General features: G+C 37.4%; 4 protein-coding genes across 4 annotated transcripts; 3 read left to right on the forward strand and 1 right to left on the reverse strand.

The window, feature by feature from the left end:
* Positions 1–3,061: 3,061 nt before the first annotated feature.
* Positions 3,062–5,314, reverse strand: LOC147869864 (uncharacterized). Its single transcript, XM_087334130.1, has 2 exons — positions 4,256–5,314; positions 3,062–3,656 (listed from the first exon to the last, which is right to left on the reverse strand). Exons 1-2 carry the CDS (start codon positions 4,633–4,635, stop codon positions 3,587–3,589), a joined length of 450 nt encoding a protein of 149 aa, XP_087190256.1. The 5' UTR covers positions 4,636–5,314; the 3' UTR covers positions 3,062–3,586.
* Positions 5,315–5,474: 160 nt separating this feature from the next.
* Positions 5,475–17,784, forward strand: LOC147869865 (transcription initiation factor TFIID subunit 9-like). The gene is made up of 3 exons (XM_087334118.1): positions 5,475–5,527; positions 16,062–16,367; positions 17,340–17,784. The coding sequence occupies exons 2-3, from the start codon at positions 16,071–16,073 to the stop codon at positions 17,637–17,639; spliced, it is 597 nt and encodes a 198-aa protein (XP_087190244.1). The 5' UTR covers positions 5,475–5,527; positions 16,062–16,070; the 3' UTR covers positions 17,640–17,784.
* On the forward strand, positions 9,920–14,331 carry LOC147869866 (pentatricopeptide repeat-containing protein At3g09040, mitochondrial-like). Its single transcript, XM_087334104.1, has one exon. It carries the CDS (start codon positions 11,188–11,190, stop codon positions 14,092–14,094), a length of 2,907 nt encoding a protein of 968 aa, XP_087190230.1. The 5' UTR covers positions 9,920–11,187; the 3' UTR covers positions 14,095–14,331.
* A 1,907-nt stretch (positions 17,785–19,691) lies between the features above and the next one.
* LOC147869867 (subtilisin-like protease SBT3.17) lies at positions 19,692–21,711 on the forward strand. Its single transcript, XM_087334142.1, has 4 exons — positions 19,692–19,978; positions 21,041–21,138; positions 21,332–21,394; positions 21,520–21,711. The coding sequence occupies exons 1-3, from the start codon at positions 19,767–19,769 to the stop codon at positions 21,391–21,393; spliced, it is 372 nt and encodes a 123-aa protein (XP_087190268.1). The 5' UTR covers positions 19,692–19,766; the 3' UTR covers position 21,394; positions 21,520–21,711.
* The last annotated feature ends 460 nt before the right edge of the window (positions 21,712–22,171 follow it).

Consider the following 22,171-nt stretch of genomic DNA (forward strand, 5'->3'; position numbering starts at 1 on the left):
GGAGAGTAGAGATTTATGGTGTGGGTCCCATGCCACCCGCACGTGATGTCATCCTCGCCCATCAATTCTTTATTTCCATTAAAACAATTCCTTTCCTCTCTCTCTCTCCTTATGTCCTATCTATTTATTTATCATACTGCTTTTCTTATCCTATATGTGATGAGCCTTTGTTTTTTTCTATTGAACTTTTGTTAGTACTATATGACTATAGAATGAAGTGCATTAAATTGTCCATCTTTTGCTTCATCAACCTCAATGCTATTTACTACATAGTACATACTACAACTTATATATGCATATATGTAGAGAGAGAGGTTTCAACACGTCAATATTGTATACATATTACATCATGTTCCCCGAATGCGTCTTTGCATTACAGAGTACTATCCTTCATGCACTCTTAGAGAAAATACACACATACATGGTAGTGTCAAGCCATGGTGGTGACGAAAAAACTCGGTTGTCCTAATATCCTTATACATTAATCACACAAAAGAACGTCCATACAAGGATAATCATATTGCATAAGATTTTTGTTTGTCATGGTTGCTTTCCATCATTGGAGTATGACAAATCCTAGACAAGATGGGTTTTTATCAAATTGTTTCCTATTGTCACTTTACCTTCTATATGTGCTATTCATTTTTGCTTTGGTCTAAGGGAGGAGCAAGAAGCTCACCTACATGTGAGGGATCATGCCAAGATCAAACCTTCCTTGTAAGTTTGTATGACAACCAAAACCTTTCAACCATTAAAAGATCCACATGTTGAGGATAAGCAAAGAAATCAACTTCAAGAGTCAATGTTAAGGGTATTATTAGTGGTTGTTATTACGTTTTAGATTAGTGTTTATAGTTGATTGTTTTCCATCCTGATTCCTCAACTCAATTGACTACATATATGATCATTTGTTTACATATTAAGCAAGAAGTATCCAAATGTAGACAAACTCACATATTTAGAAAGTTTGTTATATAAGATGATCAAATTATCAAACTTTTGATGGCCTCAAAGGCCGCTTGTAGTGTGGAACATTGGGCACAATGTAGCTTTTTTTTGCACCTACGCCTTTGGTTTTATGCATTTGGTTGTTTTTCCATCTCTAGAACTTACTCTTGTGTGAACATAATATATTGATAACTTACAAAGTCTGGATGAACTCATTCCTAAATGCAAATTTTCTATTTGGTTCAAGTAATACAAATATGTTGCCATCCACAATAACGTTATCCTACTTCAAGAAGAATGTAAGCTGTCAAAACTTTGAAATACATGTTCTTTTTACTCAATCACAAGATTGAGTTATTAATCTTCTAAATCGTTAGCTCTATGATAGAATGAACTAGAACCGCCATAGATTTTGTGCATCTCGTAATTCACAACATATTTGTAACTTCATTTCTCTTGATAATGAGATGTTACATACATAGTACAAGATGACGTATTGCCATGTGTTTTTTAATCTAATGTGATGATTTGGAGCAAAGAGTGAGGGGAATATATGACATAATGATGAATCTTCACATGGGGCTGACTACATAAGAATATTGAATAGATTGGTATATTTGTTTCTTACAAGCAAAACAAACCCAATAAAAACGTCCAATTCTCATCACAAAAGATGCAAAAACCAATGTGGTACATTGGCTCTTATTCACACACATTGACATGAATGGATTAAGCCTTAGAAACTGATTGAAAGGTGACATGTAACAAATCAAAGTATGAAGAAGGGCTTAGTTTTCCACAGATATTATACTGCTTTAAACATACAAATTCAAACTATGCTTCAAAAACAATAGATTGCCTCGAGAACAAGGAATTTTAGAAAAACAATATAGCTATTTCTTCAACTTGAGTTGACACCTCACACAAACTTTCAAACTAGGATTCCCAAAAGAATTAGCAACCATTTTAGAGAGGAAGTGCTAAGAAAGCACGTGTAGTTTGTCACCAAGTTATCTTAAGGTGACTAGATTTCCAAGAATTTTTAACTTTTGCTTTTCAAACTTCTATTGTGAACACTCTACTATCTAGAGAGTTAACTTGAGTTTGAAGCTAGATCATATACCATATTTCTATTTGATAAGGTTTTGCGTGTATATGTTAGACACATATCTATACTACACACAGAAACATGACATCTATATGCTTTACAATATTTTAACCAAACATCTTGGGGGGAGGACCACCTGGTGAGAAATGAAATAGGAGAGTGGAAGTAAAGCCATTTATATTCATTCATTTTCCTACACGTCTTTTATTCTTCTCCTAGTAGCACTAGTGTGAGTGAAATGGGACTCAAGAAACTTGTTTGATACAATTTTCTAACCAATCGAAGGATTTCTCAATAATTTCCTTCTCCCGCCATCTTAAGTAGCCATATATAAAATTAATTTGTTTTCTTGGCAACCATCCTTGTGTCTTTGTTGTCTCCAAACTTGCCTCTATCATATGTTGGCGATACTTCTATGCAAGATTGTAGTATATGACAACCTTGCAACAAAACATGCAATATCCAATGGTAGAATCATTTGGTTTTCCTTCTTATGATGTAACGTCAAGATCGGGCAAAACATGTTGCAGCCACACATCTTCCTTTGTAAAAGCAATCGTGTTTTCTAAATAGATATGCTTTTAATGCCAAAATAAAGCACTACCTCAAAAATTTTGACATGTTCTTATTTACACAAATTAGAGATCTGTTAATCACAAAAGGTGATGAGCCAAGATAAATTTACTTTCAATGATCATAAATATATTGATAGTTGAAAACATTGTATTGAGGGAAGCTGTATAATGTATAAAGAAACAATTGGAGGAAAAGGGCAAGTAATGTAACCCCACATTTGCCACTGAATTCTAATCCTTGTATTAATACGTCTGATTGGCACAATGTCCTAGTTAATGAATAGGCTTTAGCACCATTTGCAATGTATAATAAAAGGAATAAAATGAGCTCAAATCATTTGAAATAACTGAACCTACACTCCTTTTAAACATATACATATATGCATGTATGTATGTTGCCCCTTTTTCTTTCCATCAACAGGAAGTGGCATAACAAATGGGCTAGAGCACTTACAAGTGATCTCTTGTCCACTTAGCTCTACAAAAGAGGGTCATACAAATAGATGTAGGTAGGATCTTATTATTTTTACATCAATGTTGGACATAGGCTATATCTATCTATATTCAAAAACCAACTTGGCAAAGACATGCCTCTCTAGAACATAACAAGAGTAGCCATGTCGTTGGGCACCCCCGCATCTAAATCTATATATATAACGTTAGACCCGAGAGACAATTGCACCTAGTGCACACTCCCGCAACCTTTATTTTAGTATTTCCCGTGGTTGCGATCATAAAGATAAGTATGTACAAAAAACTTTGGGCTGAAACATTATGTCCACACCTCAGGTTGCCCACTGGGACCCCAATGGGGCCATGACCACAACCATGACCATGACCAACTTGACTGAATGCTAGTAGTTCCGCGGTTAAGCCAGAGATTGCAATGCTGTTTGTTTGGTTGTTTGTTTGTATGTTTGTTTATTTGTTTGTATGCCTTTTTGTTTCTTTTCCTTCAAATCCGATCGCCATCGAGTGTGATGCGTTGGTGTCTGCACTCCGCGGAACAAAAGGCCTGGTCACCTCTGTCATGAGACAAAACAATTAGAAAACAAGTGGATTAGGATGGAAAGTATACAGACAGATCAATCGTTGAATAGTATCAAATCAGCCAGCAGTACTAGCAGTAGTCTTAGTAGGAGGAAGAAGAGTAGTAGTAGTAGTAGTAGTAGTAGTAGTAGTAGTAGTAGTAGGAGTAGTAGAAGAAGAAGAAGATTGTAGTAGGAGTTCTAGTGGTAGTAGTTGTAGAAGTGGTAGAATTTGTATTTATATACTACAAAACAGCACCATTGTATCAGTTTAAAAGGAGAATAATGCGATGCATTATGACAATCTATGTAATGACGATCGAAAGTGTGTGCAGGAATCTATGCAATCGCTGCTAGACAGGAGGCGCATTGTGATAGTTTGTGGTAGGAGTAATAGTAGGCGTGGGAGTGGGAGATTTGTGTTTACATGCTAGAGAGCAGCACCAATTTATCAGTTTGAGAAAGGAGAATAATGCAACGCATTATGACATGCCATGGCGACACAAAATGTGTGCAGAAATCTATGTGATCGCAACTAGACAGTACGGTCATTCTGCTAGTTTTATTTATTTCTCCTGTTTTTTTTTATGTTTTACCTGTACATGTAGATATCTCTTCCTTGGGAAATAGGCCCATTGCAAAAACAGCAGGAACTCAGAAAATTCTTCTTCAATCCGCCATAGCTGGAAACAGAAGAAAATGAAAAAGAAGCAGAAAATATAGAGTTCTCCACAACAGCGTCGTCGTCGTCGTCGTCATCCTCGCACTCTTCTTCTTCACTACCGTTATCACCATTGTCTTCGTTTCTTTCTTCTTCTCCAGCTACTACATCTTCTTCAGCTGCTTCGAGTTCTGAATGACCTTCAGTCGATACCTCTAATTCTTCAGAAGAACTGATCAGCAGTTTAGTTAAAAGAGAACACGGACTAGTAGACGGCCTCACCGAAGAGTAATACTTCGGTGCAGGATGATCCATCGTCGTGTCTAGCACAGACCTAGGGCTCTCGCATGGAGAATTAGGTATTCTAGTGTTCTTCTTTTCTGTGTAACTGCTATTACTGCTGTTGCTGTTGATAACATGATTGTGGAGTTCGAAGCCGAAGACTACAGGATGTGATGGAGGAGGGAGTGGAAAAGAAGGAACTTCAATGCAAGCTCTGTCTTCGTCTTCGCCAAATACTTCTTTTTCACCTTTTTCTTCTTCTCCTTTTCCTTTGGCGGTGTCTCTTTGATTCCCATAGCTGAAGACCGGTATGTTCAGCTGAGTTTGGCTGCTTGTTCTGTGCAGGAGTTGAGAAGAGCTATGGAGATGACGAGAGAGTATAACGGAAGCCGTGGTGAAGATCTGATCAGAAACAAAAGTGAGAGAAAAGAAGACGGAGAAGCAGCTAGGATCTGTGTGAGAAAATATAACAGACTCCAGAGATGAAGGAGGTTGAAGAAATAGGGCAAATTTAGGCTGAGTAATAAATATGTGAGTATATTGATGAATTGTCGAGAATGCGAGGGAGTGAGAGAATGCAGATCTCAGATTTAGGCGATGGCTATGGTGATGGTGATGGTGCGTGTAGCAGATCAGGAAAGGTCAGAAGGTGATCCGGATTAGAGGGTCGGAATGGCAAAATGTTGCTGAGACAGAGAGAAAGAAAGGGATGGGAGGTTTTGAAAGGCGTGGGGGGACCTTGCGTGAGGTAAGAATGCTTGGCTATGGCGGAATGGTATGAAGAAAAGAAAAGGAAGAGATGAAGAAGGTAGGGTAGGCAGCTAGCTACGAGAGACATGGCCCCTCTCTCAGATTTAAATATGCACAGAAGAAGAAGAAGAAGAAGAAGAAGAAGAAGAAGAAGAAGAGAGAAGCGGAAGACCAGGTCACCTTAACCATGGTTAAGTTATATGCCGTCAAGTTCCAGACGTCCGTCTCTTCAGACGGAGGAGGCATACCATACGTGAAGAAGGTAAATCCTTAATGGACGGATAGATCCATGTATGGATGCAAAGACCATGCATGCATGCATGTCCTGTTATTGTTACAACCATGCATTTTTCTTTCTTTCTTATACACGCAATGTGTAAGAATGTATGTATGTATGTATGTATGTATGTATGTGTGTATGTGTATGTATGTATGTGTGTGTGTATGTGTATGTATGTGTATGTATGTATGTATGTATGTATGTATGTATGTATGTATGTATGTATGTATGTATGTATGTGTATATATGTATGTATGTATGTATATGTATATGTATGTATATGTATGTGTATGTATCTATCTATCTATCTATATATGAGCCATGTGGTCTTGTTGTGCCCGTCTCCACTTCCATTTGGATCTCGTTACTTCTACCTTTACTCGGATCGCAAATATTATCAAATATTTTGCATATGTTGTCGATAATAAATTGTGGGTGTAGGGGTTGGTTTGATATGTATGCATTGTTGTGTTTACTCGAACCTACCCTTCCCCACCCCGATCCCCCACTCTTAGAACAAACTAACATGAACGCTTTCAATTAGTTTTCAATTCTAACGCGTGCACTAATCACACCGTGCTTTTTTACACAGTCACGAATAAACACATGAGTGTCATTGTTTTCCCTGTTTCGTGCGAATTTTTTAGTTCTCATTTCCCAGTTTGTTGGATTGATGCGAGGGAGCGGGAGCGGGAAAGAGGCACGGAGTGCCAATGTGAGATTGTCAATTGGAAACGTTGATGGGTGATGGGTTTTATATCATAAACCTTCATTTGGTTGTAACCTTGGGACCTTAGTTTATCAAGGGTTGTTGACTAGGTTCGATGTATTTGCATGATACATGCTTAAAATAGGTGATCCCAACCCTCCCAAATTAAAAAGAGGGGGGAGATGATGACCCTCTAACTAGCTTGTGTATGAAGTTCAATGATTATAGTGGTTGGTCTTCTTCCATTTGGACCTCATCTAGTTGTAACCAAGGGATTTTTTTAGTCTAGAACTTTTTCTATCATCAAGTTGACTAAGTTCATTGTATTTGTATATTTACAAGCTATACCCAAAGTGATCACTTAGACATGATGGCCATCTACTCTATCAATAAGCAAACATGCACCCACACTAGTGTGTGCACACACATATTCAAAAATGAAAGGAAGTACTAGTTATTTGAGTCTAATGAAGTTTAGCTCGTCTCTCTTTCTGTTTATACGAAAACTCACCCTCATAGCCAACACTCAAAGCTTTATATACCCACTTAAGAGCTTTTTTGTGTGTGTGTGATGCAAAGCAAAGTGCTAAAAATGATGAGTTCACATGCACAATCAACACACCAAGGGTATGATGGGTCCAATCACATCATAACCCCATTCTTGTATGTACATATACTCCAATGGTTAATGCAATTGCTCATTGCATTGAGCCTAACAATAAACAATCGTGAAGCGTGGGCTAAGTAAGATATAAACGCTTGCATTATGTATGTAACCCACAGATCTAACATGCACACAATATTCAATATCTGTACAATTTGTTCACCTTAATTAATACTTGGTTCAAAAATAAAAAAATCCAAGCATCTTTTAATATCCGGTTATGATCGTGAAAAAGCTATTTTTTATGTCTTCCTCTATGAGCTCATGTGCAAAAATATTAATTGGCACACATGTCCCATATGTACGTGTGTATCCAACCTCACCTTGATTTTTCCTATTTGATTTCATCATTGATGTCTACCTCAAGTTGGGGCGCGTTTTGTCAACATGTATCAATATTTTTGGGCCTCTATATGCATATAAATTACTTTACTTATTTAGGCATGCGTACCAATTTAGGATAAAATGTCATCATCTTCATAACCAATGGTTACGAAAAGAAAATGAATGGACACCCATGTCATATGTAAGACCTCATATCAATTCTTAACACTTATTTTTAATTTGTATGCCCTTGCAGCAATGATACATCGATGGTGGTCTAGAAAGAAACAATTGTAAACTTCATGCATGCATTTAATTCATGGATATGGTTACATGGGCATACCATGTCTATAGACTCTAGAGCCCTCGTAAATTCATATGGGTCATTCATCTGTTGCTCTATCATCTCATGTCCCGTCAAAGTTCGGATCATGATTCTTATACAAGTACGTCTTTGTTTTGTTGTGCATACTTGGACTCGTATGTACCATCATCATCATCCATGGCACATGGTCCCATTAGGCTTATATGTAGTGTAGTGATGCTCATTCCTTTCCTAATACTAACAACCCATCATGATTTCAATGGGTACTATTTCCTCTCTTCTTTGGACGTATCTTCTCACATAGTTGTCATTCACGAGAATCTTTAACCATGCATGTTTTCGTCTCTCTTAAATACACACATCTTCGAGTTACTTTACTTTAAATTGGGTTAAAAATCTACTCGTATTGATATAGAATCCCAAAGTTCTAATAAACTTTATATATAGGCTTTCATCGAAAATTGAGCTCTTTTTGTCATATACATGATTCATTATGCTCTTTATAGAATGGACATTCAACCTCATTCACACACAACAAGTAGTGTACATGAAAATGATAGGTAGATAGAAGTCCAAAATTAATAAAATAAAGAGTTGAGCAATTACATGATTACACGTATATTTTTGGAACTATGCACCACGCTTGGTCATTTGTCTAAGTACTAGTTTGTCTTGTATCGCGAGTGCCGATATATAATAATGTGCCACTTACAACAAAAGAACCATCTTAATTATATCTCGAGGGCTATAAGTCTCTGGTCTTGACGTGCCAATTTTTGAACCTCATCCATATGTTTATTCTAGAGCTACAAAATGGGCCCTACAACACATTTCGTTAATGTTTTATATGATGATGAAATGTTTAGGCATAAGAATCTCATTCTTACTTATGATTAATTATCTTCGCTTAGTCGTTTGTCTCAGTACCACGCTTGGCCATTTGTCTAAGTACTAGTTTGTCCTGTATCGTGAATGCCGATATATAATAACATGCCACTCACAACAAAAGAACCATCTTAGTTATAGCTCGAGGGTATAGGTCTCTAGTCCTGATATGCCAAGTTTTGAACCTCATCCATATGTTTATTCTAGAGCTACAAAATGGGCCCCAACCCTACAACACATTTTGTTAGGCATAAGATTTCCATTTTTACTTGTGATTAATTATCTTCAGCATGCACCATGCATATCTCGCAACAAAAACTCATCACATCCAAACTTTTATGTTTGTCTTAAAACACACAAAACTTAATGTTTGCATTTAAATTCAATTTGTAAATTTGAAGAATAGCACACGAATTAGCATCCATGTTATTGATGATGATTTGTTTTAATCATTAATTGATTAAAGATAGGCCAAACGGTTTACTTGTGCAAGTAAACAATAACATATCTAATTATCATTGGCTCATCTTTAATCAAATTAATTGATCGATAGCCTTTTTAACATGTCAAAGAGTGTGACAATAACCTTTTTCATTTGCTTTATGTGAAAGGTGCATCTCAACGTCAAGACAGTCTCATCAGTCTTCCCGCACTTAAAGTCATGGTGCCAAATGACACTTGTCTTAATATTCATCTATTTGTATCTACATATAAAGATAACAGTCTCCTCAAACATACATGGCCTATGACAATCATGTACCAAAAGCTAGTATTTGTTTTTCGCTCTTGTTATATATCTACCACTATTACTTATGTTGTTGCTACTACAACTACCTTTTTTATGTGTTTTGAATGGCTCACAAGAACTTACATAAGTTTAAAAGGTTATTGCAAAGTGCAAATGGTAAACACATCAAAATGTTGGCCATGAGAGGATTACGGAATCTCGTTCCAGCGTAAAATCACAATTTAAAACTCTTCCAATGTATTGTGTGGGTGCGGTCATTCATTTGTTTTCTTGTAAAAGTTGATTACATTTGCCTAGTCGATTGTGTGAAGTGTACGATCTACATAATGCATATTCGTTCGTGATGCAGTAACATTGCATGCATGTATGTATGTATGTGTGTGTGTGTTGGTTGCAAAGAAAGGGGTATATGGTATGCATTTGATTGGCATGTATATATATATATAATAATATATGTATGCTACACATAATTGGTATGTATGTATGTATGTATGTTGCATGTAATTTGGGAGCTTCGAAAGATTTGGGGGGGGTACCCTGCGAATTTCGTAAAACCAGGAGGGGTAGAATTCTCGACATTGTGAGGAGCTTTGCGGAGCAGTCGACTAGTCAGGACTCAGGCAGTCGTCGGTCAGTGGTGGTGCGGTGCAATCTTAGCGTTCCATGGAACGCAAGAAAATAAGCTTCTGGCTTTTCTTCAGTCTCTGATGACACACAGAGCCATCCACGACGATGTCAATCCTCTTCATCTCAATAAAAAAGAAACGTAAAAAGACCTTCTCAACATTATACACCTCTGTATGTTGTTTTAGGGTTTGGCCTTTCCTCTTCGTTTAGCTTATCTTGCTATTTTCCTTCTCTCTCTCTCCTTTTCTCTGTTAGGAACTTTTATGAAATGCTCATGATGCAGAAAAATATGCAGCGAATGGGTCATGTAAGACATAGAGATTTATCCATAAACACCTATTCTCTTATCCAAGGCACAATGGTATTTCTTTTTTCTCTTTCAGACATCATCTAAGCTCAAATTTAAGGTAAGATCGTTCCTTTTATCCTTTTCCTGTTTTAATTTGATTTTTGAAGGATATAGTCACATTGAAAAGAAGAATTTATTTATAAGACAAGGATGATAATCATCTTTTATAGAGGAGAAAAGATGAAAAATTTCGGCTAGGATATTTTCTTTTTTGTGGAACTGTACTGATATTTGCTGTTTGCATCTTTTCCTGTAAGACCCGGCATTTTTAGCGAATTTTATTTTTGGAGGGTTTCAGTGAAAAATACTTGTTTATTAAGAAATCGACGAGAATGAGAATGAGAAATTAATTTTCTATCCATAATAAGAAAGTAAAACAAAACGAAGAATGGCACTGCTGATAAATTGAAGATCCCTCCATTTCTTTTTCATGCCAAGTCCTTTCCTTTTTGTTGCATTTGATTGTTTATGCACATCTAAGAAAAAAGCGTCATTACTCTAGAAAGGACGGAAATTGAGAAATTATTTCTCTTTTCATCCCAAGAAAGGAAATGAAGGATACGATTACCTTTGGTGCCCGAAAGAGCTTTACAGTTTTCTTTACCATAGAAAAGGATGGGAATTAACACTTTTTTGTATTTTCATCCTAAGAAAGCGAGATCTTTCCTTTGTGTAGAATTTGAATGTAAATGCACTGAAGGATACAGATTCAACAAAACGGACTAGAAAGGGATGCAACTCTGCATTTATTTAGTTTTTCCATCCCAAGGAAGTAAAGAAATGAACTGGAAGATCCTAACAGTTCCTGATCATCGATTTGAGTTCTGCTGCTGGACATATCCAGAGTCAGTGGAAAGAAGAAATCATTCCTAGAAATGGATGGGAATGAGAAATTATCTTTCTTTTTCCTAAGAAAGAAAAGAAATGAAGAAGGGTGCTTTTGGTAACTGGAAGATCATTAGCTTAAACGAGGCCCTGGTTTCATTGGAAGGAAACTTGTTGCCTAAGCCATCCATTCAAGACTTATCCTGCCTTTTGCATAAATGCAGCAATTTAAGGAACCGAGATGGTGCCTTACGGATGCATTCTTACATGAAAAAAAATGGACTTCAATCCGATAAATTGTTGGGAAATTATATGGTTTCTTTGTTGGCAGATTTCGGAATCATGGATGAGGCTCAAAAGGTATTTGATGGACTCAGTCATAGAAGTGAATGGTCCTGGAATTCTCTTATGAGAGGCTACATCAATTCTGGAAATCCAGAACTTGCTCTGGCACTGTATCAACAGATGCAAATAGATTCTGTACATCCTTCTGCACATGTATTTGTGGGATTGTTGAAGGCTTGTACAAAGCTGAAGGATCTTCAATTAGGTTTGCAAATACACATAGAAGTTGCCAGAAGAGGTTTTTTCGCTAGCAATATCTTTGTTGGCAGTGCGGTGGTTGCCTTATATTCGAAATGTGGCTCACTGGCAATGGCAAAAGAAGTATTTTATTGTCTTCCAGTGCAACATGTTGTTGCTTGGACTTCATTAGTTACAGGATATGTTGAACATGGGGATTGTGAGGAAGCACTTACATGTCTAGAACAAATGAAGCTTGAGGGTGTTTTTCCTAATACTGTTACATATATTTGCAGCTTGAAAGCTTGTACTAGCATGAGAGATATTGTGAATGGGCAGAAGATACATGTTGAAATCATAAGCCAAGGGTTATCAATCAATGATGTTGTTGTTGGCAATGCATTGATAGATATGTATGCTAAATGTGGATATATTGGTGTTGCAAAAACAGTATTTGACATGCTTTCAGCTCAAGATGCAGTCTCGTGGACATCTCTTATCTCAGGCCATGCTGAAAATGGGGATACTCAGCAAGCTCTTAGATATTTTGAAAAGATGCAAAGTGATGGTGTCATTCCAGATGCTCACACCTTTGTTTGTATGTTGAAACTTTGTAGCACTATTGGAGCCACAATGAAAGGCCAAGAAATACATGATAAGATTGAAAGACAGGGACTGCTCAGAAAAAATGTTATACTTGGCAGCGTTTTGGTGGATATGTATGTCAAATTTGGTTTGCTTATAAAAGCACAAGAAGTGTTTGATGGACTACCAGTCCAAAATGTGGCTGCATGGAATGCATTAATTACAGGATATACTGAACATGGTCAAGATGAAGAAGCGCTCCAGTGCTTTGAGCAAATGCAATGTCAGGGTGTTCCTGCTGAAGCAGTCACTTACATTTGCACGTTGAAAGCGTGTGGCAACATTCAAGCTATAGAAAGGGGCCAAGAAATTCATGCTGAGGTTGAAAGAAATGGATTATTGGAAAGAGAGCTTATCGTTGGTAATGCTTTGATTAATATGTATGCTAAATGTTGTTTTCTTACGGCTGCGCATGAATTGCTTGAGGCACTTCCTATTCGAGATGTGGTCTCATGGAATGTACTCATATCAGGATACATGGAACACGAGTTCAGTGAAGAAGCAATCAGCTGTTATGAACACATGGAAATTGAAGGTGTGTCTCCAGATTCTGTCTCATTTCTCTGCAGTTTAAGAGCTTGTTGTAGTAGAATAGGATTAGGGAAAGGGCAAGAAATACATGCAGAAATTGAAATGCGAGGCCTAGTTGAAACAGACATTGCTGTCGGTAATACATTAGTCTCGATGTATGCCACATTTGGGTCACATTTTGAAGCACAACATCTGTTTCATATGCTTCCTGTTAGGAACACAATTTCATGGAATGCATTAATTTCAGGGTATATTGAATGTGGGCACAATGAGAAAGCACTTGAGTATTTTCAGAAAATGAGGGTTGAAAATGCTCAGCCAGATATTGTTACTTTCATCTCTTGTTTGAATGCATGTAGCTCCATTCAAAATCTCAGCAAAGGTGAAGAAATATATGCTGAAATAGAAAAACAGGGATGGTTAGAAAAGGACATTGTAATTGGCAACACTCTAGTGAACATGTATGCAAAATGTGGTCAGCTCGATAAAGCACTTAATATTTTTGAGGAGCTTCAAGTTCGAGATGTAGTCTCATGGAATGCATTAATTGCTGGATATGCTGAACATGAATACGCCGAGGAAGCTCTCTCATGTCTTGAACAAATGCAAATTGAGGGTGTTTCCTTGAGTCCCGCCACACTTGTTTGTGGGTTAAATGCTTGTGGAAAAGTTGGAGCTCTGGACAAAGCTGGTGAAATACATACTGAAATTGAAAGACAAGGATTGCTAGAAAGGGATCTTATTCTTGGCAACTCATTGGTTAGTTTATACTCCAAATGTGGCTGGCTTGACTTAGCACAAAAAGTATTTGACAAACTTCCGTTGCGGAACGTAGTGTCAAGAACCATTCTTATGGTGGGATATGCCCAGATTGGTGAATGTGAAAAAGTAGTGTCTATATTTGATACAATGCTAGAGGAGGGTATAAAGCCAGATTCAGTTACTTTTATTGTTATTCTAGCTGCATGTAGTCGTGTTGGTCTGTCACATGAAAGTGAAAGGTTCTTTGAATCAATGAGCAAAGAATATGGTGTACCTCCAATGCTTCAGCACCGTGCTTGTATGGTTGACCTCCTTGGTCGTATTGGCCAAGTCGATAAGGCAATAGAAATGATAAGGAAGATGCCGGGTCTTCCGAATGTTGTAATTTGGCAAACAATATTAACTGCCTGTCAAAAGTGTGGAAATTTCAAGCGTGGGAAAGAGGCCTTTGATGAAGCTGTAGGTTTGGATGAAAGGGATGCTATAGCCTATGTCTTTATGTCTCATATCTGTTCTGGCGTTGAATTGCAAGAGTTTCAATCGTAAGGCCAACTATTGATGATTTACTTAGTAATGATGATTGATTTCACACATATTTAACATTTTGATGATCAGTTTGTTGTTCTCCAGGAGCAAGAAGAATTTACAAGGCATGTGAGACATGTTTCTAAAGGAAGCTGCATGTTCTTCGGTCTTGGATTGGATATAATTGATGGTGAAAATATGGTTTATGTGAGCCTGGTCTTTGGTTTAAGGAAAGAAGCTCTAGCCCCATTTACGTCAGATTGGCCTACCTAAATCTGGAGCAACACTACCCCAATTTACATCATGTCGTATTGTAAGGAATATTCTTGCATCCCTTTGACGATGCTACTATTCTAATTGTATTTTATCTCCATAAGCTCAAACCATGGCTCACCTAAGACAACCGGTTTAGGGTTCACAAACAGTGACCGAATCACGGTTAGTGATCCAAAAACCCCAGTTGGAGTCCCTGAATCACGTTATATGACCTGAAAACTCTACTTGGGGTCTGTGAATCCCATTTTGTGACCCAAACACCCTGCTTGGGTTCCCTAATCATGTTCTGTAACAAACGCCTTGCTTGGGGTTCTTGAATCACGTTTTGTGACCCAAAAACCCCGTTGGGGGTCTCTAAATCATGTTTCATAATTAAATCATGGTTTGTGAGTTGCTTGAGGCCCCGAACCACATATTGGGACCCAAAAACCTTGCTTGGGGCTCCCGAATCATGGTTTGTGACCCCAAAAAATGCTATTATTTTTATTGTAAAAAAAAATCAATGTCAATGTTGTGAGATCTTTTTTTTGGAACAATATTTTTGTGTGTCTCAATCTCAAACTAAACAATGAATGGTTGAATCCACAATGTTAACCTCTTACTAACTCGATGAGCATCAACACAAACTTTTGTTGAGTCAGGTCTCTCCAATATGAAGATGACCAAAGAAAGGAAAAACATTGCTACGATATGGGTTTTGTATTTCATCAATTGGGGGGGATATCAATCATGATGTATTTTTAGGCTACTGAACTCCAAGACATAAGTAGAGAGAACAAGAATTTGTTAACACAAAATAGATATTCGTGTAAACCAAACCTTCATGAACGAAATCATTTGCCCCACTATCCCTAGGTGTACTTAAGATTGAGCATGTGGACGCAAATCCAAATGCATCATGGTGCAAAAACATTGAGAGAGAGAGAGAGAGAGAGAGAGAGAGAGAGAGAGAATTTGATTATCGCGTTCAAGGTTAAATATGACCTATGAGACAAAAATTCACATAATGCATGTGAAAGTGAGTAGCTTGGATGATCAAGAACTCTACTAATGAATGTTGCAAATCAAGAGCGCACACTATGACCGTGAAAGAAATTCATGCAAGGATTGAATAAAACCTAGACGAGACGGGAGTTCTTATATATCCAATGCGAGGACTTGGACACGGTCTATAAAATATTTGATGGCTGTGGTGAATCAATTAAGGAAGGTGAAGAAGTCCTTTGCCTTTCCTCATATCCACACGACCACCAATGGTTTCACACACCGCAAGTGTCGGTGCGGACGTATGGCATTGATATGAAGAAGTCAGATGGTCCTTTACAATCAAATCGGCGATGAAGAGGTAACAACACGGAGCAACATCCGGACAAAGAGTCAAGTGTGTGCACTGTGAACAACAAAAAGAGGCCAAAAGTGCTTCCGAGGGAAGCCTAGATAGAGAAGGATATATAAACATATATATATACAACATTCATATTACATTGGTAGAGTATGTAGATGATGAAGTTATTCTTATGTAGTAGTGTATTGTATGTCTAGTAGTAAATAATAGTACATAGATATAGCAGCTGCTGAGTGCATAATCAGGATTTGAACCCACAACTCCTGAACCTTTGGAACAGAACAGAGCCTCCCCAACTGGAAGAAGAAGAAGAAGAAGAGGAGGAGGAAGAAGAAGAAACAGAGTTGAGAGAGGAGACAGAGAGGAGGAGGAGGCCATGGGGGGTTCCGAGGAAGGTGAAGACGGGGACGAAGAAGAGGTGGAGACGGATCTTCCAAAGGATGCGAAGCTTGTGAAGAGCATTCTGAGGTCGATGGGCGTGAAGCAACATGAGCCTCGTGTCGTTCATCAATTCCTCGACTTCTGGTATCGCTATGTCGTGGAGGTCCTAGGGGATGCCCAGCTCTACTCGGAGCACGCCGGTAAGCCGTCCATTGATTCTGACGATCTGAAGCTCGCCATTCAAGCTCGGACCTCTGGTGGCTCCTCCTTCTCCCAGCCACCGCCCAGAGAGGTATTTTACACTTCATCGCTGTTCCCCTTTCCCTGTTTTTGTTTCGACGGAGAGATAGATAGATAAATTGATGCCCAGGAAGATGCATAATGTCTACTTTGTGGTCTGGGTCGAGCCACTGTGAAGATCAAACTTGGGTTTTTTCTTAAATTTCCTTCTTTTTGGTTACTAAGATGTAAGCCACAATGTCAGAGAGAGAGAGAGAGATCATGAAAATTATGACTGAGAATTAGTTGCGTGCAAGGATAGGCTCCGCCTGCAAATGTGGAGAAAGCAAGTGAATCTGATTGAACTGGGAGCATTGTAACAGACTGTGATACTCAGACTCATTAATTTGAACCGGGGTTTGGGGGGGGGGGATGCATAGAAATGACACAGTAGTAAATTTACCTGCCCTAAGTGTTTTTTTTTGCTTTAGCTAGTGCACTTAAGGATGTGGAATTAAGGGAAAGGAGATGACTTGTCATCTTACACATCGAAATATTTATTATTGTTGTGGATTGGTAGCACAATCATCTCTTCAAATTCTTACAATAGTAGATTTCAGACTCTATAAACAAAACTTAAAAAGGAAAATACAGAGCTATGTAAAATTGACCTTGTACCATTCAGAATGTAATCATTGTTTTTGTGGAAATACAGATTGTGGTGGGTTTGTGCCAAGGGTATTGTTCAAATTGGTAGCTTCTGGTCCTAGAGTCAGGGTAAGGCTTTAAAAGCATTATGGGAGTGTAGACATATGGCCACTCACAATTTCCTTTCTTATAGAGGATATTACCTTGTGCTAAGCCCTTGTATTAGTTCATGGGTAGCTGTTAAGTCACTGGTTTGTCTGAGCCATCTTTGTTTTTTATGGAGTTTAATTCTGTTTTTTTTTGTTTTTTTGGTCCCCTGTTTGGCCTTGACAAAGAAAGAATATTAATGGAGTTAAATTTTCTTTTTCTTTTTTCTTGACCTTGACAAAAAGTACAGGTATTAATGGAACTGGCTAGGGTGAGGAATAGTATACCCTTGCCAAAGGCTATTAGTGGACCAAGTATTGCATTGCCTCCAGAGCAAGATATGCTTGTAGCACCGAATTATCAAATTGCAGCGCTACAAATGAAGAATATAGATGAGGTTGAAGGAGATGATGGTGGTGCAAGTCACACACCCACTACTTCTTCCGAAAGAAATGGCATGCCACCTCCAACAACATCACAACACATGGACCACGATAGTTCTAGGAAAGTTACTTTTAGCCTTTCTGGTAGTAAAAGACCCCATAGTTAAAAGGTCTTTTTACAACATGAACCAGTCTGGACTTTATATTCATCTCCTATTTGAGAGCTGAATGTATTTTTATATTCTAAACTTACTAACAATTTACATGATACTGTATGTGTATAATGACTGAAATTGTTTTTGTGTTCTCCAATTGCATTTGTCGAAGGGTTGCATGAGTCACACTGCTTTATTTAAAAAATCTTCAATTGTCGAAGAACCAAATGAATAATACATCATCTGTTCATTAAATCATTCTGCTAGGGAATTGTTTCAAAAAATGTAGTCAAGGAGGATCTACTAATTTCAGCATAAATAGGGGAAGCTCTTCTTATCTCCCACCATATCAATAGCTTGAAAATGGATCTCCAATATGCCACATTCATCTATGGATTCAAGATCTTCAAGTGTATCTTGCACGCAAGAAGCAATTTATTAATGACCAGAGTTTTGAAGTTGATATGCAAGAAGCAATTGATTAGCTACCTGAGTTTTGAAGTTGAATGAACATGGAGATGCTTTTAGTACCACAATGAAGGATGTCAAATTGCAGTATGAAGGATTTTGGAAAAAACAATATGATTTGCTCATCCCATTGTTAAATTGCCTTGGATATTCCAAGGAATGTAAAATTTCATGCACATGCAAAGCATCTGCAGTTCAAAGTTAAAACCCAAATATAACATGTAGTGGAGATTCAAGCTAGTCAGCACAACAATGTGAAGAGATACGTGAAGCTTTGATATTTCATGGACATGATTTACTCTAGAATTGGCAAAGTCTTCTTCTCCATGCGAATTAGACTAAGATGAAGGTATCATATATGGTAGTATGAAAAAATAGTGTGGCTACTTTTTTGCAATGTTATCAAGTGCCAGACATATGGTACTTTCACCGTCTTTCCAAGGTAATAATATGATGGTGTTGCCTTCTCAATTGCGTGTGTATTATACACTAGTTAATCTACTTGAATACATGAATGCCATGCCCCATCGTTTGCTTTGATGATGATTCTATTTTCTAAGGTTTGAATCATACCTAAATACTCTTTCGGCGTCTTAATGCATGATTTCTAAAATAATTTGGAGTAATTCAAGAGATAATGATTGGGTCGAGTAAATGGTCATATTTAGTCAATCACACATGTAAAAAATGGGGGAATAAAGTCGTAATAATTGGATCATTTTGGTAAGGTAATTTTAAGGAAGAAGGTCGTTATCATTTGATTGGCTCATCAATGATTCTCATGTAGAGATAATGCCCGGGTTGTGTGGTAATGTTTCTACGCTCATGCGTTGTACCACCATGTGCATGTATTATATGTGCAATTGAATGATTCATTCCTTATGACTAAATTTCTTGGGAAATGCATTGGTAGCTATAAATTAGTCGTGTATTTGCGGCCTTTGCCGGTTAGTGGATGAGTGTGAATCCAACCTCTAGGTGGGTGTGAAAGTAGAGGCGAGAAGCCTCTAGTGTGTGTTCATTTTGTTTGACATCGGAGTGATGTTAATTATACTCATGCAAACACGAGAAGTGGACCCACAAGTCGAACGATTCGGGGGGGAGTAAGTATTTCGAATCTCTCATTTCCGCAAACCCGATGGATGATACTAGTAATAAGCCAACGGTATATCGGAAAAGATGGTAGAGAGTCGTTGTCATCGACACGAGGGAGGGTGTGTGTGTGTGATACTGGTAATAAGCCAACGGTATATCGGAAAAGATGGTAGAGAGTCGTCGTCATCGACACGAGGGAGGGTGTGTGTGTGAACATCATAAACCATTAGTTTTGCGCAAACACTTACTTTTGACACACACAAAAGTGTGTCCCAAGTGACAAGAAGGGCTGCTAAGTAAGTTAGTGTGGGTGGTGGTGATGGGTATTCATCACACACGTGTGTGGGGAACTCCTCTACTCAAAAGAAAAAGCATGTATACATACATATATGTATGTACATAATATATAGAGGCATAAATTTATAATATAAAGAAACCCCCCATTCTTCCTTTATATATATATGTATGTATATACAACACATATATTTATGTATACATATGAAACAGAGTACATTTTGTGTACAGAAGAAACAGAGGAGTACATTTTGCATGACACATGCGTGAGGAATAAGAATCATGAAGTCAATGGCCGCACGAGTCTTGTTTCTTCCCTTTTGCCTCCTTCTGCTCCTCTCTCTCGCCATGTCTTCTGCTGCTCATGAAGATGGAAAGAACGAGAATAGAGAGAAAGCAGCAGCGGAAGAAGAAGAAGAAACAACTAAAGTGTATATTGTTTACCTTGGACAAGGCATTCAAGCTCAACCTCTCTTAACCTCTGTTCTTGGCAGGTTAGAAGATGACATATGAACAAAAATCTTTCTTTCTTTTTTCTTGTAATGATTTCACGCATTTCTTTTTCCTTCTTCTATTCATTTTTATTTTTTCTAATCTTGATCTTCTTCTTCATTTGTATTGTCAATCCACGTCTGCCTTTTCAACAATCTATTTCTTTATTTTTGAGATTTAATCTCATTGAAATTATGAATCCGTGTCGTTTATTTTCTGATTAATTGCATGGAAATGATGAATCTATGTTTTTTAGTTTCAATCAATCTATGCTTCTATCAATAGCTGTGTTCCTTTTTGAGATTAATTATATTGCAATCATGTTTCTATTGAGGTTTATCACGTTCAATGATCCATCTATGCCCTTTTCTGCTGAGATTAGACACATTGACTGATCAATTCATTTCGTTCTATTGAGATCAATCAAAAGAATGATGAATTTTTGTCTTTTATCGAGATTTAATCCCTCCATCTTAAAAAAGAACACCCGTGGACTGTTCAGTTGATCAGAATACCGTCTTCAACAACAAAGGGGGCTATTGTGATAAATATCCAAAAATGGTAGATGCATGTTTGAGTTTTGCCCAAAAAACAAACAAAGAGAATACTCCCCAAATTTCACTATTTCAGTAAGGACGGATAGATAACTGTGGTTGAACTAAAATACTATGAAGGAAGGTTCAGGATGAACATTATTTGTGAACCACTTTCATGTGAGGAAAAAAGAAAATTAACTGATTGTGTTGCTGATAATGGTAGTAGTTTGGTCAGTTACTTAAATTTTGCTTCTGTGATTGGTTATGACGGTAGTAGATCTGTAACTTTGTTTCTATGAATATATCAAGATTTTTTTATTCTTTTACTTAGATTATAGGTAAAAAATAGATATCCGAAAAAGCCATTGTTTTTCTTTTATTACTCAAATGAGATATATTAATGTACAAAAGACGCACACTTAATTGCTCAAGAGAGGGCAGATTGTTGACTAAGGCATTTTGGGGAATTAAAAGAAAAACCTCCTTCCTTAAGTAAATATTATGTCATCAAACTCATGTTGTGTGCAGTGAAGAGGCAGCAAAAAGTTCTCTACTATATACTTATTCCACCGTGACGAATGGGTTTTCTGCTAAATTAACACCATCACAAGCTGCCATTCTAGCTGGTAAGTTATTTATTTTTTGTTTTTGGGTTATTTACTCATAGTATAACAAATGTTTTCACACACACACACACACACATGGGAAAACACCTAACTTTTTGGATATCGACCCAAATGTCCCTTAGTTCCAATAAATGACCAAATACCCCTCAACGTATATATGAATTTAATACTATGTTTGCTTTTGTTATTGCAGCAAAACCTGGTGTGCTTCAAGTTGTTCCTAGTCAGACCTTGCACTTACATGGAAGAACATGAGGTATGCAAACATAAAGTTTAAACTGGGATTGAAGAGTGTTTTTTTCCGTTTAAGATATCTTTCAAATCCAATAATAGAATTATCTTTCAATTACAATAATTTCGTTTCTTTTTATTTTGTTCCAGGATAGCATCTTTGAAAGTTGTATCTGGAATGTAGAGAAAATCAGAATAAAGTCTTTTTGGATACATGAGATACGAATGTACATTTTAATGGTTCATGCTGAAGCTTGATACATGTATGAAATAATGGATATTGAAAACCATCTACTTCTGTATTAGAATCAGACTCTGCTATTAATGCATACACGTTTTGATTTTGATATCAACATACAACTATGGTTCTAGGATGTCGGAAAATTTTCCTTGCTTTTGTTCTAGTAATGAAGAAATTGATAACAACTTGAATATTTGATCAAGCAAGCAAGCTCTTGGTGCCATATTTTGATATTTCTCCAATTTCTGTAATTTGTTTCATACGAAGAATTGGATTGTGATGGCAAAAACCACATGATATAGGTAGAGCTGAGGCGGGAGCAGCCCCAATAGACAGACATTTTGTGAAGCTGTAACTTGTATATATCAAAGAATGGAATTACCTAGCATCACTATTCATGCTTGGCTCTTGCTAATCTATAGGACTAGCAGAAGAAGGTGAAACAGATTGCTGGTATCACTAATAAAAAATGGGTTCCAAGGGATGGCCTAATGTGAATGCACTCCCACCATTTGAGTGTAACCTTGACTGTCTATGAATAAAATGATGAGGATAGACATC

The sequence above is a fragment of the Azolla caroliniana genome, unplaced genomic scaffold, assembly GCF_043228905.1.
Source record: "Azolla caroliniana isolate FFs.n. ecotype wild unplaced genomic scaffold, voAzoCaro1.0.p SCAF_1, whole genome shotgun sequence".
Lineage (NCBI taxonomy): Eukaryota > Viridiplantae > Streptophyta > Polypodiopsida > Salviniales > Salviniaceae > Azolla > Azolla caroliniana.

Excerpts from the sequence above, each read along its gene's own strand:
- LOC147869864 (XM_087334130.1), bottom strand. The coding sequence starts at position 4,635 with ATGGATCATCCTGCACCGAAGTATTACTCTTCGGTGAGGCCGTCTACT. Across the intron at positions 3,657-4,255 it reads AGAGATATCTACATGTACAG|AGGTGACCAGGCCTTTTGTT; the intron begins GTAAAACATAAA and ends GTCTCATGACAG.
- LOC147869866 (XM_087334104.1), top strand. The coding sequence starts at position 11,188 with ATGAAGAAGGGTGCTTTTGGTAACTGGAAGATCATTAGCTTAAACGAG.
- LOC147869865 (XM_087334118.1), top strand. The coding sequence starts at position 16,071 with ATGGGGGGTTCCGAGGAAGGTGAAGACGGGGACGAAGAAGAGGTGGAG. Across the intron at positions 16,368-17,339 it reads CCCAGCCACCGCCCAGAGAG|GTATTAATGGAACTGGCTAG; the intron begins GTATTTTACACT and ends CAAAAAGTACAG.
- LOC147869867 (XM_087334142.1), top strand. The coding sequence starts at position 19,767 with ATGAAGTCAATGGCCGCACGAGTCTTGTTTCTTCCCTTTTGCCTCCTT. Across the intron at positions 19,979-21,040 it reads TTAACCTCTGTTCTTGGCAG|TGAAGAGGCAGCAAAAAGTT; the intron begins GTTAGAAGATGA and ends TGTTGTGTGCAG. Across the intron at positions 21,139-21,331 it reads ACAAGCTGCCATTCTAGCTG|CAAAACCTGGTGTGCTTCAA; the intron begins GTAAGTTATTTA and ends TTGTTATTGCAG.